This window comes from Palaemon carinicauda, chromosome 37 (assembly GCF_036898095.1).
Source record: "Palaemon carinicauda isolate YSFRI2023 chromosome 37, ASM3689809v2, whole genome shotgun sequence".
NCBI lineage: Eukaryota > Metazoa > Arthropoda > Malacostraca > Decapoda > Palaemonidae > Palaemon > Palaemon carinicauda.
This window is the reverse complement of record NC_090761.1, coordinates 4,635,369-4,652,868: the sequence shown is the minus strand read 5'-3', so window position 1 is coordinate 4,652,868 and position 17,500 is coordinate 4,635,369. Positions and strand designations below refer to the sequence as shown.

The 17,500-nt window shown below is 33.9% G+C and overlaps 1 protein-coding gene across 1 annotated transcript in view; it reads left to right on the top strand.

Moving 5' to 3' along the window:
- LOC137628971 (secretin receptor-like) overlaps positions 1 to 17,500 on the top strand; it is a 390,916-nt gene that overhangs the window by 183,576 nt on the left and 189,840 nt on the right. The window contains exon 3 of the mRNA XM_068360225.1: positions 14,035 to 14,391. Within this exon, the coding sequence (XP_068216326.1) occupies positions 14,035 to 14,391 (357 nt within the window). The remainder of the gene's footprint in view (positions 1 to 14,034; positions 14,392 to 17,500) is intronic.

Genomic DNA, 17,500 nt, shown 5'->3' with positions numbered 1-17,500 from the left:
GGAGGTACTCTTTTCCAGCATAAGGTCATCCACAAATATACATGGACTTCAGCATGTGGCAATTGCAAAAATCAGTTAGATCACATTACCCTTAATAAAGAGAGAAGGAGGACTTTGAGAAATGTAAGAAGCTATAGAGGTGCAGACATTGGTAGTGATCACCAGCTCCTCATTGGCACACTGAAATTAAAACTGAAAGCAGAAATTCATATAAGATACCTAGGTTTGACACAACTAAGCTTTTAGAAGAAGAGTATAGTAAAACATTTGCAATTGAATGTAGGAATAGATTTGCAGTCTTAGAGACTTTAAAAAATGAAGAGCAGATGATTAATGAAGAATGGTGTGATACTAAGAACATACATCAGTCCGTTGGTAGTGAAGTTTTGGGACGTGCTGTTACAAGGAGAAAACCATGGATATCAAAATTACTTGGGATACTATAAAAAGGAGACAAAGACAGAAATTCATTGTTGAAAGTTTTCGAGGAAGTAATAAAAATTTCAAGGTTGAGAATGTGAAGTATTCCAGTATTGAGGTCAAATGAAAAGCCAGAAATGACTGGAGAGAATATTTAGACAGGAAAACAGATGAGAATTATCAATGTAATCTTTACTGGGGCAAAAAAGAAGAAACATATACGCATCAAAAAGAGAGATGGATCTGTTATAACAAAAGATGATGAAGAAGGCAACGTTGGCTGGAACACTTTAATAATGCCATGATTAGAAGATATGAAAGGAATAATCAAATGCGCTCATGAATGAATTCAGTTTTTTCTAAGTCGAAGCTATCATTAAAAAAAATCAAGAGATGGAAAGCCAGTGGGTACGATGGAATAACTGCCGAGATGATTTGGGCCGAAAATGAAGTGACTTCCAGAATACTAACAAGATTATTTTGTACAATGTGGCATGAAGAGCCAAAGCTTGATGAATGGGAGCTAGGAGTGTTGGTGAAAATTGCAAAAAATTATCTGACTGATTATAATAATTGCAGAGGCATCACACTTACGTCAGTTGTCATGAAAATATATAGTATGCTCATTCTATAGAGACTGAGAGAGAGAAAGTTAATGAAAAGCTGAGAAATGAACAAGCAGGATTTCGAAAAGGTAGAAGTTGTACTGACCAAATTTTTATTTTAATTCATGTGGTACAGCAATGTAAATAATATAGAAATCTACTTTTGTGGAGAGTTCTGCGTTATTATGGAGTTCCTCTTAACTATGTAAATTTGATTAAGTCTGTTCAGGAGCACAGCAAGTGCAAAGTTAATGTTAATGGTGTCCTATCAAATGAATTTCCAGTCAACAGTGAAGTACTCCAAGGGAGTGTTTTGTCACCTATGCTGTTTATCCTCCACATGAATTTTGTAATACCTAGAACATTTGGGAATGGTGGACAAGGATTGAACTGGGTTGATAATGGGAAATTAGCCGACTTATAGTATGCTGATGATGCTGTCCTTATTAGCAAAACACGGCAGGACTTGCAAAGCTTGCTTAACAGAATGCCTGAATATCACATGAGGTTGGGGTCAAGGTAATAGAAGAAAGACAGAGATGATGACGGAAGATGAAATATCACTGGATGGAGAAAGGATTAATGAGTTGGAATCATTTAAATATTTAGGAACTATGATCTCTAATACAGGGTCTTTAGAATTAAAGTTTAATGAAAGAATGAAAAAAGCAAATAAGACAATGGCTAGGTTAGGTAAAATTTGGAAATCAAATAGCCTGAAATTACATATAAAAATCGGGCTATATATCAGTTCAGTGAGCTTGGTGTTACTGTATGGACATGAGTCGTGGTATGACAATAAAACAATATCCAACATATTTTGTAGATTTGAGAACAAAGCCCTCAGAAAAATATAGGGAATTAAATGGGAGGAAAGAATTAGAAATGACACTATAAGAGAGATTATTCAAGTGCCATATGTGGATGAGATCAATGTGAGGGATAGATGGAGATGGTTTGGGCATGGGCTTCGCCCTCCCCAAGAGAAATTAGTTCACTAAACTTTTAACTGGTTCCACAAGGCACTAGAAGAGTTGGAAGACCAAGGGCTGCATGGCTTAGGACTATAGAGAGTGAGGCAGGAGATGATGAATGGAGAAGTATTGATCTAAAAGCTCAAGATAGAGACGACTGGCGAAATCTAATATTATAGATATACATACATATGTATGTATGTATGTATGTATATATGTATGTATGTATGTCGGTAATATTATAGATATACATTATATCAAACGGAACATATGTACTTTGACTAGATTGTCGTGGTGCTTAAATTTACTTTACCTACTGTAGACCATATAACTGTAGGCTATTTGCAGTATCACAGCACAAGGCTACATCAGTAATACTAACCTGTATGCATTAAACGCAGTATTGTATGGGAACCAGAATATAAAAAATTTTATGTCACACTATATCACTCAAGGATTGCTTTTTTGAAAAGGAAAAATATATCTTAATACTATACAAACCAAAAGTTGCTTAATTTCTCTTAGCAAACTACTAGCAGTATAGATAATGTGTTCTTGTCGCTGTAACCCCTTTTCGTTGGTTTTTATCATTACATTTGAGGTTTATATGTTTTCGACAAACATGTACACAATCAATGAAATCATGATCAATTCTTACCACCAATAATGAAATACTGTAAATTTTGGCATTCATGCGTTGTATTTATTCAGGCAAAGTGTATGGTCGTGTACACACTAATAATACACACAGTCAGGGCTCAGAAAATGCCCCCCCCCCCCCCTGCCAATACCCAATAGTCCCCCAACCACAAGTGAGGTAAGCTGACGTATCGAATACCAATCGAACATGTTATTTTGAAGTTTCACTGAAGCAAGTATTAAAAAGAGAAAATTCAGTAAAAGTAGAAAAAAATATTTTTCGAAGCATTGATTACTGAAATGAGAGGAAATAGAAAGCTACATCAGAATATGTAATTATCCTTCCAAAATTGAGCGGCCTGTCAGAACTAAGTAAGAATGTCGCCTGATATTTTTCATGAAATCCTTTCAAAGTAGACATTCAGTCCTTTCAAGAAATACTTTGGATCCTTTCAAGGATACATTCAATTATTTTCAAGGTAGACTTTAAACTATTCTAAGTAAGATTTTTTTCTTACAAGAAAGATTCTAGATCCTAGCTGGGGAAACTTTCTATCCTTTAAAGGAAGAGACCCATCTGAGAGATAAGACAACACCGGGTTACTACGTAAGGAAATCATCCAGTTTTAAGCCACTGGGTGTTCTTGCACTCCCACAGAGCCCATATGAGTGAGTACTCACACTAAAAAGCGTAAATAAAAGTATGACTTCTGAAACATGCTATACTGTATACCTATAGATATTTGAATTCGCAACACTTGTACTTCCTTCATCATCCATTCCATATTGCTTCACTTTCACAGTGACGTATTGCTGTGACGTATTCAGATCAGATGGCAGGTAGGGATGACCTAGGTATAAGTTGATGTTTAATACTCTCCAAATAATTTTTGACGAAAGCAAATGCAAAGGGGAAAGCTTCCTTGGTAGTAACGATCTTATAAGGAACTTGTAGAAGCGTTTTTTGAAGTTACACAGAAATATATTCATAAATTATATGTGGATCTCAACATTTATCGTTTACTCTCTGTAGTTATAAAACACAGACTTTATTCTGTGTACAATTAGATGAGAGAATTCAGTTAATTGACTTTATATCAAATTGACAATTAGCGTCCTTTCTTCACAATCACAATAATAATAATTATCATAATAATAAAAACGATAATTGTATTACGAATAATGATAATAATCGACTGGTGATGACACAAGCTTAGGTCTAGTAGTGAAAGCGAAGTAGTTTCTAAGTACTATAGTGGAGGGAGAGTGTTACCATAGGTTGTTTAGTACCATACTTACATAAATGTTTTTGTTTAATTAAGTATAACACAGAGCCACGTTTGTACATTTTTAATAGGAAATTAAACAGTTGCATAGAATGTTTTTAAAAGCCAGAAACTAAAAATTGTAGTGCTAATGTAGTTTTTGAATGTAGAACGAAAAAGTCTGGCGGTTTTACTTTCCACTTACCACAGGTAGGAGCTTTCTTGGTATACAGTAAAGAAATTAATCCAAGATTTACGCTGAGAATTTTCTCATTGGTCGTATTACCACACTGAAGCAAAATCTGCACTAGATTAGATATACTGCGATGATTAAATTGATTTTAATTCTCATGATCTTCTTCCTTCGAGACGGGACCGTGGATGGGGTGATAAGATTTTTTTTTTTTTTTTTTCAAACCGTCGTTATGAATATTGCAGATGCCTTAATTATCGTGGAATTTTCATGGATCAAAACCTCGTGGGTTAGTAGAATTCTTTCTTAACTAGAAAAAATTAAGGATGCTTATAAAATATATATGGTAAAAATAAAAACAAAACATTATGGCGACGCGTAAACGTTTGTTCGTTATTGTTATTATTATAACAGGGGAACTGCAACCTTATTTGGAAAAGAAGAGTGCTAAAATTTCATGGGGTCTAATAGAGGAAGGTCTCCATTGCGTAAAAGAAACGGAGTGGTAAAGAATATAAAACAAGCAAAGATATGTAGTAATGTTAAATTGATAACTAATAGATAAAATATGAGACAAGACCTGATCAACTAAAAGATTTGCATCAAGTTTATTTATGAGGTTTTAGTGAATGATATGTTAAATCAGGATGGCCATTTCCCGCTCTACATTAATACTATAATAATATGTAGGGGAATGTACAGCTTACAAAGAACTATTAAGAAAAATTATAAACATCTCTATGCAGATTGAGCAAATCTCATGACGGTGAAAGAGATTAAAATTGAGACAAAATATGAGGATTGCTGAAGACCAGGCAGGAGAGCAATAAGAGATTTCTGACCTCTGCCAGTGAGTGTTGCCAACATTTATTTCTATCATATGCTGAACGTGGAAGAATCTACTGTAACATTCAACTAAAGTCTACGAACAGCGCAGCCCCCTTTTCATATGCTGACTGATCTATTTATGATAAAAATTTCGTCAAAATCCATCGAGTAGTTTGAGGTAATCCTGTTCACAGACATAAAGGAAAACATACAAATATATAAATAAATAAGAAATATATAAATAAATAAACAAGAGCAATCAGGAATTTCTGACCTTCGCCAAATAGTGAAGTTGACGCAAAAAGAAGAACATTTAAATACAAATCCGTATCCGGATCCGATTCATCTCCAAAATTTAATGGGGTCGTCTATGACCTAAGATCTATCAGTGGTAAATATTTCGTCAAAATCCGTCGAGTAGTTTTGAGGTAATCCTGTCCACAGACACACAGACAAAGGAATATATAAACCGACTCGATTTTATAACCTCCTTGGAGGAAATAATAGATGCGTAAACAAATGAATAAGCCAAGGCGATTTTATAACCTCCTTGGAGGAGTTAATAGATGCATAAACAAATGAATAAGCCAAGGCGATTTTATAACCTCCTTGGAGGAAATAATAGATGCATAAACAAATGAATAAACTAAGGCGATTTTATAACCACCTTGGAGGAAATAATAGATGCATAAACAAATGAATAAGCCAAGGCGATTTTATAACCTCCTTGGAGGAGATAATAGATGCATAAACAAATGAATAAACTAAGGCGATTTTATAACCACCTTGGAGGAAATAATAGATGCATAAACAAATGAATAAACTAAGGCGATTTTATAACCACCTTGGAGGAAATAATAGATGCATAAACAAATGAATAAACATAGGCGATTTTATAACCACCTTGGAGGAAATAATAGATGCATAAACAAATGAATAAGCCAAGGCGATTTTATAACCTCCTTGGAGGAAATAATAGATGCATAAACAAATGAATAAACTAAGGCGATTTTATAACCACCTTGGAGGAAATAATAGATGCATAAACAAATGAATAAACATAGGCGATTTTATAACCACCTTGGAGGAAATAATAGATGCATAAACAAATGAATAAGCCAAGGCGATTTTATAACCTCCTTGGAGGAAATAATAGATGCATAAACAAATGAATAAACTAAGGCGATTTTATAACCACCTTGGAGGAAATAATAGATGCATAAACAAATGAATAAACTAAGGCGATTTTATAACCTCCTTGGAGGAGATAATAGATGCATAAACAAATGAATAAACTAAGGCGATTTTATAACCACCTTGGAGGAAATAATAGATGCATAAACAAATGAATAAACTAAGGCGATTTTATAACCACCTTGGAGGAAATAATAGATGCATAAACAAATGAATAAACATAGGCGATTTTATAACCACCTTGGAGGAAATAATAGATGCATAAACAAATGAATAAGCCAAGGCGATTTTATAACCTCCTTGGAGGAAATAATAGATGCATAAACAAATGAATGAACTAAGGCGATTTTATAACCACCTTGGAGGAAATAATAGATGCATAAACAAATGAATAAACATAGGCGATTTTATAACCACCTTGGAGGAAATAATAGATGCATAAACAAATGAATAAACTAAGGCGATTTTATAACCTCCTTGGAGGAAATAATAGATGCATAAACAAATGAATAAGCCAAGGCGATTTTATAACCTCCTTGGAGGAAATAATAGATGCATAAACAAATGAATAAGCCAAGGCGATTTCATAACCTCCTTGGTGGAGGTATTAAAGGAATTAGAGAGAGAACCAATAAATATTTTCGTCGTTTTCTTGATTTTAGAGGCAGCATGTTATTACCATATTCCAATTTAACTATCCTAGTTTATAGAACTTCATGACATATGACAGCCGGGTGTATATAACCTTTAGATGATTTTATGTGCAAGTTGATTTTTTACCAAAACACTCTTAACTTGGTTTTGTGCTTAAGCTTTCATAAAGTGCCAATCTGTCTTCGTGTTTAAAAGAATATATATCCTAGATAAAAAAAATTTACAAGTGCTTGTATACATTTCAGGTCTTCATGGCGTCTATGAGTTGAGTGAATAAAAACATTAGTTGATAATCAGTATCTTCTGGGGTTTTGCCAGAGTTTCTAAGTAAAACATTTTCAGTAGATAGGTACTGATTATTCCTTATACCTTCCAGCGACCGGCTTTGGAGAGTATTTTTTTACGGTTTCCATGTCACTAGGCTTGTTTTGTTTCAGCATAAGATTCAGACGGATGTTAGGTTACCTGTCATTTCAGACTTTGAGTAAATAAAAACATGAAACTGAATTTTCATTATCCGATATTATTATTATTATTATTATTATTATTATTATTATTATTATTATTAGCCAAGCTACAACCCTAGTTGGAAAAGCAGGATGCTATCAGCCCACGGGCTCCAATAGGGAAAAATAGCCCAGTGAGAAAAGGATCTAAGGTATTAAATAAATGATGAGAACAAATTAACAATAAATCATTCTACAAACAGTAACAACGTCAAAACAGATATGTCATATATAAACTATAAAAAGACTTATGTCAGCTTGTTCAACATAAAAATATTTGCTGCAACTTTGAACTTTTGAAGTTCTACTGATTCAACTTCCCGATTAGGAAGATTATTCCACAACTTAGTCACAGCTGGAATAAAACTCCTAGAATACTGTGTGGTATTGAGCCTCATGATGGAGAAGGCCTAGCTATTAGAATTAACTGCCTGCTTAGTATTACGAACAGGATGGAATTGTCCAGGAAGATCTGAATGTAAAGGATGGTCAGAATTATGAAAAATCTTATACAACATGCATAACGAACTAATTGAACGACGGTGACAAAGATTAATATCTAGATCAGGAATAAGAAATTTAATAGAGAGGTTTAGCATGAAGCGCATAGCTCAATATACTAACTGATAGTTAACGGCATTTTGTCCTTTTGCAAATCCAATTTGACTGCATTAATTCATTGCTTATATTCCTTATCAATTTGATTCACTGTATTTTCATATGTATCAAATAAATGGTTGTTTCTCACTGAATCTCGTGTTTTCCGTTGCGAATCGTGAGTGATTATAAATGAACCGAAATTGTTATAATTTCCAGACAACCACTGCGATATTTTCACTTTCATTTGATACCTTATCTGTATACGCAATGAAATTACTTATAACGAACTATTGTTATATATATCTAAGATATCTAATATGCCGCAAGTATCTAAAAAGGGTAAATTTTAGCTTTTACTCAGCTTCCATCCCAACTGGGAGTTTCACTCAACTTTCGGGAGATTTTCCATATTAGGTCGAGAGTTAATCCAGTAGGGATTGCTAGCAATCAGAATTTATATCTAGAAATAGACCGCAGAAGTAATCGCCTACGATTTGATGTAACATTAAAAAAAAAAAAAAGATTCCTGCCAATACGATTCCGTAAAATCCGATTGGTGCATGGAAGCATGCAACAATCGGAATAAAATTCCTGTCGATAGAATCTCGTCCTGATTGTTGTGGTGGACCGAAATCCTGTTCGGATGACCAAAATGAAAAATCGGGATTTAAATGAATTCAGATTTGATTATTTTTTTTATTTTCAGAGAAAGATCACCATTTGACATAGATGCCACTGCAATATAACAATGAAGCAATTTTGGACTAGGTTCAAGTTAGAGATAAAATTTGATTTCATCACGATTTTATATCAAAATGAGTCTTGAAGGAATTTTTTCTCCATTCCTGTGAGACCTTTTTCCTTTTTAAAAGGACGACTCTCATACATAATGACATGAAACATCAAGATACAAGTTTTTTTTTTTTTCCATTCATTGAAATGTGTTTTTCGTTTGATGTTACCTGTAAAATTAAAAAAAATCATGGATAATACCTCATAATCTACCTTATCATGTGGGACAATAATTTGGCTCAAAACACACTTTTTAGCCACTGCTTTGTTGCATTTGTTATTATGGTCTCGATACAAAATTGTTATAATGCTATAAAAATGTTATTCAACTAAGACATTACTTTGTTACCTGCATCGAAATCTTTATTTTATTACGGACAAACAAGGCCCTAATTAGAAATTCCTTGCCTGGGGCTAATGCCTTTAGTGGCACCCACTGTTATACTGCACATTTTAATCAACTGCCTTTGCCGATAGCCACACAAACCTTTATGCGTCTTACGTTAACTTGATTCATAGTTTTTTCTTCCTCCTTTCTGTATAACCTATTGTAACTTTTACTTCATAGCGCAACTGCAGAGTGTTTTCACAAGTTCCACTTTTTGCTAAAAGGCCTTCCCGGTCCCAGCGGAGTGTCCTTTGGCCCAAAATTTCATAAATCGAAAAATTAGGATGTCTTCTAGAGATTTCATGAATAAAAACTAATCTACGACAGCTAAAATACATCAAGGTATTAAGACTTCTTAAAAGACACGCGAGCCTTAAGTCTGTTTTGAATACAGTATGTAGTTGATGGTGTGGTCATCCGTAATAAGGAGCACCATTAAAATATCTTTCAAAGGAACCTAAGTTTTCACTTCCCATGAGGGACATTTGTAATCTCCTCCGCATTATGAAAGAAGAGTTTATATTTTTTTTTCTCTCTCTCATCACGTAACCGTAAGTTCACAAAAAATCTTTATCTGCATTTAACTCTAAAAATGGAAACCAGGTAAATGGGCAAATTTTGTTTTAAGCTGCTTCTATATTAGATCTGCATTGTGAATTGCGTGAAGAAGTAACTGGTTTACAATTAACTTAAAGAAAACCATAGTCTGCTTTTCTGTAGATTTTGCTGTCCTTAGGGTAAGAAAATGTCATGAAGTTTTGAACGGCCAACGAACTGAGAAGAAAGAGGTCCTGAGTAGAGAAATGCTAAGTGCGGGAAAGACTCCCAGACTAATTAGATAAAGAAGGATTACTTTGCTGTACATAAATGGGAAAAGTTGTAGCATTTGTTGAATAAAGAAAAATTTCTATAGGGGAAAAATGAGTATGTTAAAAGAAAGGAATTGTAACCGCACTTTTTATCAAATAGAATTCCCGTACCAATGGTGAATTTTTTTTTTTCATTAGGTTTCTATTGTTGCATATTGCTTTTCCAGGAAACATTTTCTGATAAGCATAGCAAGCCATTTGATATGATGTATAATAGAACTCTTATATATATACTAGTGTACCAGAACCGTCAAAAAAGACAATTAAATATTTAAATAGATATGCACACACACATAAATAGATATGCACACACACATTCAACCCATCCACCCTCTCCCCTTTTCCTAACTACAACCCGATGGTTCGGCAATTTATGGGAGAAGTTGGTTTCTGTGTATACCTCTCCGGGTATCCCCTCTCACCTGGGAATGAGTACTCTCTATCACCCCTGAGCGTGACATATATATATATATATATATATATATATATATATATATATATATATATATATAATCTCTCTCTCTCTCTCTCTCTCTCTCTCTCTCTCTCTCTCTCTCTCTATATATATATATATATATATATATATATATATGTATATATATATATATATATATATATATATAAATACCGTATGTGTATGTATATATATATATATATATATACTGTACTGTATATATATATATATATATATATATATATATATATATATATATATAGCCTAACAATTGCTCTTTATTATATAGAGGAGATTGTTAAAAAACGAGGCGTCACTTCAAGTCAGTATAGACTCTTAGGTAAACCTGATACATTATTAGGCCACAAGTAATGAAGACAACAGCTCAGATCAATTAAGCGGTGCATACGCGTCTCCTTAGCACACACAGGTGGTAATGAGGCCAGTTTAGGGTGAGATGCTACCCCCGCTCACACTGAGCTAAGGTATCAGGTGTCCCTAGGAACTGAAGGAAAGCTTGGTGGAAATAGACAGGAGAAATGTAGAAAGAAGGAGGGGAAAGACCACGCTATGTAGAAGACAAAAGGTATGGGAGGGCCTACACAGAATTTCATGCTGTAGTAATCTATTATCATTTAATGAATTTATGGGCCCATAAAAAGCAAATGAACACTGGAAAACCATATTTTTCGAGACAATATTCCGATCCAGTTTACTGGCGAAGGGAACTAGAAACAGGCGAGTAAGGAATTTACATAGTGCAATTTTAACTTCATATTCATTTTCTAGTAAGGGTTTAACAGAAAATAATAATGGAATAATATGGTTTAACTACGGCAGAGTAATAAATCTGCCTTTAGAACAAAAGAAAACAAAGCTTATTTATGAAACAGCCGTCAAAATAGTACATACGTAGAAATCACGTAGAGGAGATACTTAGAAAGGGAAGAAACTAAATAGCGAATGGAGACAGGAAGAAACAACGCGAATAACACACAAAAGAGCAGCAATAAGAAACAAAGCAACGAACAAGAAAGTAATCATAGATTGAATATTTTGGATGGAAAATTTCAGTCTTAATATGTGACTATGAAACGTTATTACTTTTCGCTTCAGAGTGAAAGAAGACATTTGTTATTCCATTGAAGATGAGATGAAGTGATTCCCGTGTAGTCTCTTCGATGATCCTACATTACTAATAACTAAATGCGATCGGGAAAGTACCATCGCTGTCATCCCATACATCAAATTCATCGTATTCTTTTACTTGCCTTTTTGTGAGCAATCGTTGGCCTTTTCAGTCTACCCACACTATCATTAATAGCCATAGAGCCCGTATTACATGGACGTGTCTAGACGATAAGTTACGACACAGGGGAATAACAAATATACAGAGGGCCTCACATTACGAGGAGGATATTTGCAATGGTGAATGATATTACTCCCGGGCTGAGTGACGACTAATCTGAACACTGAATACTTTTCCATATTATTAGCTTTGATGAACACCGATAAAATAAATGTATGGTTACACATTCCGTTTTACTCTATTAAGAATACGATTATTATTATTATTATTATTATTATTATTATTATTATTATTATTATTATTATTATTATTATATGAATCTAGTGTTATCAAACAAGCAAAAAAGGAGTTAATTTGAGGATAAAGAAGTAACCACAGAAACTCATATGACCGAATAAACGAAAGAAATGAAGCAAAAGGATAACTTTCATTCACCTGAGAGCATTACCGTCCATATCACTTCCGGGAAGACAATTCGTAGGAAGGATGAAATTAAATTATTTGGTTTTGGTTTTAGTCTGCCTGCAAATTCAGACGCTGCGAAATATACTGGGAGTGTTTAGCTGAAATTCTTAGAGTATATATCCTGACATAAAATAGAAAATCAATTTGCTCTTTAGGCTACTGTGAAGGCTGTAAAAAGATTTTTATTTGTAGGATGCATAATGTATAATGCTTTTAATTAATTCTATTCTAGGTTTGTGTCAAATTCATTTGATACTAAGAGAAATACCATTATTCGTAGCATAATTCATTTGATACTAAGAGAAATACCATTATTCGTAGCATAATTCATTTGATACTAAGAGAAATACCATTATTCGTAGCATAATTCATTTGATACTAAGAGAAATACCATTATCCGTAGCACAATTCATTTGATACTAAGAGAAATACCATTATTCGTAGCATAATTCATTTGATACTAAGAGAAATACCATTATTCGCAGCATGAGCAGGTTCTGAAAGAAGACCAACTAATTTCAAAGACTTCACATGCTCAGTATAAAATGTCATCCTAATACTGTACAGCAAAAGGCTTTCATCATCATACTATTATCATACTTGATTTTATAAATAAATAATTAATCCCGTCCCTGAATTTATTTGGAATAATTATGCACTTTTTCATATAACATTTTATTCAATTCCCAGGCCATCCATTTTCAGTGCCCTGACTACAGTTCTGACAGATCTCCCAAAATCATCAATGACATAGTACTGTTTAAATGGATCACCAAGACATCGAGTCTTATTTTGTAAGAAATTATTGCTCTAGTAAATAAATTAGAAATAGAAACCGTTGAAATAAAATAACAGCGAATAATGTATAAAATTATATCAATTTCATGGTGAAAGCGCCAAAAGTGGTGGTAAGATGGGCTCTGTAGGTAAAAAGGTGAACAGTAGCACGAGTATGAAGGTACATAGTATAGTAATGAAGGTATATTTGGTAATTATCAAGTAGAGAGCCCAAATCTTATGCTTTGATATAGTGGAAGAAATGTTTGATAGAATCAAAGAAACAGCAAGGTAAATGTGACAAGATATGAATAGAAACATGATTTATTCGGGGAACTATCAGGTCAAATTTTAAAGGACCATCTTAGTAGACGAATTTTATAATTTGTTTGTTTTTTCCACGAATGCATACGCATTTCTGTACGAGTGTGCGTGTGGATGCAGTGTTTAATAGTGCCAATAGATACATTTTAGAATGCGAGAGTAAAAATCAACACGGTTACTGCTACATACTTACATTTACCTATGTGTATACTTGTATAACAATACGTTCATATGTAACTCATATCTCTCTCTCTCTCTCTCTCTCTCTCTCTCTCTCTCTCTCTCTCTCTCTCTCAATCTTAGCTAGTTGGAAGCAGGCGATAAGAGAAGTTGTTGTTTCGAAGAAGATAGGTTCCCCATAGGTCGATGGGACACTCATTGTTCTCCCTGATAGAGGGCATTGTTGCTCTGTGAGTAAAGCAGGGGGGAGGAAGAAAAAAAACTGAAAGCTCATCAGGATCAGTCTATAGATTGATAGAGCGCAGATGAAAGTAAATGTGATATAGAAATCATTATAAATATCGTTGCTCTGCTTCTTATTGTGAATAAGATCATTTTGTTTTTAGGAGTACAACTTACGACAAATATCAATATATATTTGATAATTATAATCTATTTACTCTTGTAACATAGGGGATTAGATAATATTCTTACATATTTCACTATGCATATAAATAGCGAATCATTTTAACATAATAAATATTCTCGAATATGTATATAATTAATCTGTTGATATGCCAATGACTTTCTTATTCCTATTATCTCTCTTCCCTTCCAGCCGTCCTCAGCTGAACACCAGAAAGCTGTGCTGGAAGCGGAGAAGAGTAAATGCGAAAAGGAAATAAGGAAAGAGAGACTATCGCAGCAATCCACTCTCAGGAACTCAGTAGTTTCATCAGACATCTCCACAGCAAAAAATGACAAATATAATGATAGCGTAAGGGACAGCAACGCAAGTTATATGTCTGAAGATAGATCAACTCCAGAAAAGCAGAATTTCCTTGTGACGGAGAGCGAACAGAACACTCTTTACTGCCCGACTTTTTTCGACAACGTGTACTGTTGGCCCAGAACGGTAGCAAACGTTATGGTCTCCATACCATGTCCATCGTACGTCAAAGGATTCCAAACAAACGTGAGTACTTTATATATGTTACCTCTCTCACATTTCACGTATTATTACTATGTAGTTTAACAAGACAATCAAGATGGCTAAGATGGTCAAGGACAAAGTAAGTAAAAATTAGTTGAACAACTACTCACCTGGCTAGTGACGAGATAGCCTTTTCTTTTCATGGAAAGCAGATTGAGTTCCGCCTTAGCCCGTGAGTTTAAACCAAGAATATTTCTGTGGGTGTTTGGAGGTGGATACTGCTGAGGTATGTAACTGGGCTTGTCCGGCAGGTGTTCAGATCAGCCTCTTCCCAGAGGAAACCGGAAGTGAAAAAGGACACCATTAACATTTAACTTGAAGCAATAAAAGGCTTAACCCTAATTTGTCTGGATAATAAATGGAATTTCGTAGAACCAATTGTTCAGTGCCACTTTCCTCTTGGTAAGGGTAGAAGAGACTCTTTAGCTATGGTAAGCAGCTCTTCTAGGAGAAGGACACTCCAAAATCAAACCACTGTTCTCTAGTCTTGGGTAGTGCCATAGCCTCTGTACCATGGCCTTTCACTGTCTTGGGTTAGAGTTCTCTTGCTTGAGGGTACACTCGAGCACACTCTCCTATCTTATTTCTCTTCCTCTTGTTTTGTTAAAGTTTTTATAGTTTATATAGGAGATATTTATTGTTGTTACTCTTCTTAGAATATTTTATTTTCCTTTTTTCCTTTCCTCACTGAGCTATTTTCCCTGTTGGAGCCCCTGGGCTTATAGCATCCTGCTTTTCCAACTAGGGTTGTAGCTTAGTAAATAATAATAATAATAATAATAATAATAATAAAGTGTTTGGGTGTCTAACTGACATGGATAAAGTTATGTCAAGATGGTAAAATGAGGTCAAAGGGATGAAGATGAGAAAATAATTACTCATTCCAAGGAGGGGAAAAGGTAATGGAGGTAACTGAAAAAAAGTAAGAGACATCACATCGTTTAATATTTCGTAAGTTTGACTGAGAATCTAAACCAGATTAGAAAAATATTGATAAAGGAAGTACTATACAGGTGTAGAAAAGAAAGATGACGTGGGGATAGTGGGGATAGTTGAGTGATATGATATAAGGGAAATTAGAAAAAAAAAATAGCTTTGTGGTGTATTTGGACTTAAAAAAAATGTATATAATTGGAAGTGATTTGTTAAGAGCGGTTGAAGTTTTTGAAATGGAACCAAATCATAAGTAGGCATTTACTCATGAGTGAAAGACTAGTCTGAGGTAAATCTGCGTCTAAGTCAAATGAGTGTTATGATTACACAGCAGTTTAATATTTTCATGGATATACTGATGCCAGAAGTTGTGATATTAAAAAAGGCCAATTGAATGAAATGTAAAACAATTTTTTTTATTAGGTTATTCGGTGTTATAGAGAAGCTGCAGAGTACCATGAGGGGAGAGGATACGTAACGGCTCCTCACCTATCCTTCTCACTAGTTTCCAAGACTGGTTAAGTCTATTACGGGTGCAGACATCTATGGTTATATACGGATACGTCCCTGATTATACACGATATCTTAGGATAGTCGTTCCGGGGGTTAGAACCCCGTGATACCTGACGGTAATTCTCTTGTAATATCATTCACAGAAATATTTTACAGTAGGAAGCTGCCGGAAGGACCTTCCATGAGGACGACATGGCTATCTCAGCCAAAAATAGATTTTTCCTACGTCAAATTCCGTTTTAAGTGGAGAAAGTTGAAAGTGAATAATAGCCAGAGTAAAGCTATAAACTTTATAGCTTTACCCTGGCTTTTAACTTTCAACCGAGCCAGGAACGAGGTAAAATAAACAATAACGTTTTTCCAATTTAACCCTTTCGCAAATTTTAGACTATTTCGACGACCGAAGAGAATTCTTTTGCTGGCAACCAATACAGAAATGACCATCTTTAAATTAACGTACCAAAGTTAGTACGTTTATATTCACATTCTACGGAAGAGTTGTAATGTAGTCTCAAAACTTAAGATGGATATCAAAACATCATAAAATTGAGTTAAAGAGAACGAATAAGGGAAAACTTCCATGAAAATCACATACTATCCATATAAAATGCGCATAAAGAGACCACAAGTGAATAAGAATTACTTGAAATTACTTGGCTGTAATTACACGAATATATGTAAATGAGAAAGGCCTACGAATAGAGATATTTAAAAGTGTCAAAAGAAAAATTTATGCGAGATGATCAAAGTGATTGGTAGACTGACAAAAAATACATTATATGAGAATTTCACTGATAAGGAAGAGAAGGAGACAGATATTATAAGGGTTAGATTGTGTGTTTACTCAGAAGGGCCTAAGTATCCAGTAAACCCTAACATATACGCAAGATGGAATTGAATGGTATAGTATACACATGATGATAGACAGGTTGCTTGTGAGCCATCTACACAGGTTCAGTGTATGAAAGCAACTGATATTGTTGCTTTTCTAATAAATGAAGTTTAGCCTTGACACAGTAACATTTGAATGATGAACGTGGCAATGGCTGCTGTTTCGTTTTACTCTTGAGCCTTTCTTATTAAATGAATGGAGTGATTGCACAGGCCCACAAAGTGTATGGACATTAATATTATTAATTATTAATTATTATTATTATTATTATTATTATTATTATTATTATTATTACTATCAATTATTAATTATTAATTGTTAATCATTAATTATTAATTATATATTATTATTATTATTATTATTATTATAATTATTATTATTATTATTACTACTACTACTACTACTACTACTACTACTACTACTACTACTACTATTATTATTACTATTATTATTATTATTATCATTAAAAGCTAAGCTACGACACTAATTGGAAAAGCAGGATGCTATAAGCCCAAGGTATCCAACAGGGACAAATAGCTCACTGAGGAAAGGAAACATAGATATAAGTGAATTACAAGAAGAGTAATGAACAATCAAAATAAAATATTTCAAGAGCAGCAGCAATATTAGATTGGATCTTTCATATATAAACTGTAAAAACTTAAGAAAAAAACAAGAGGAAAGACAAACAAGATAGAATAGCATAATCGAGTGTACCCTCAAGCAAGAGAACTCTAACCCAAGACAATGGAA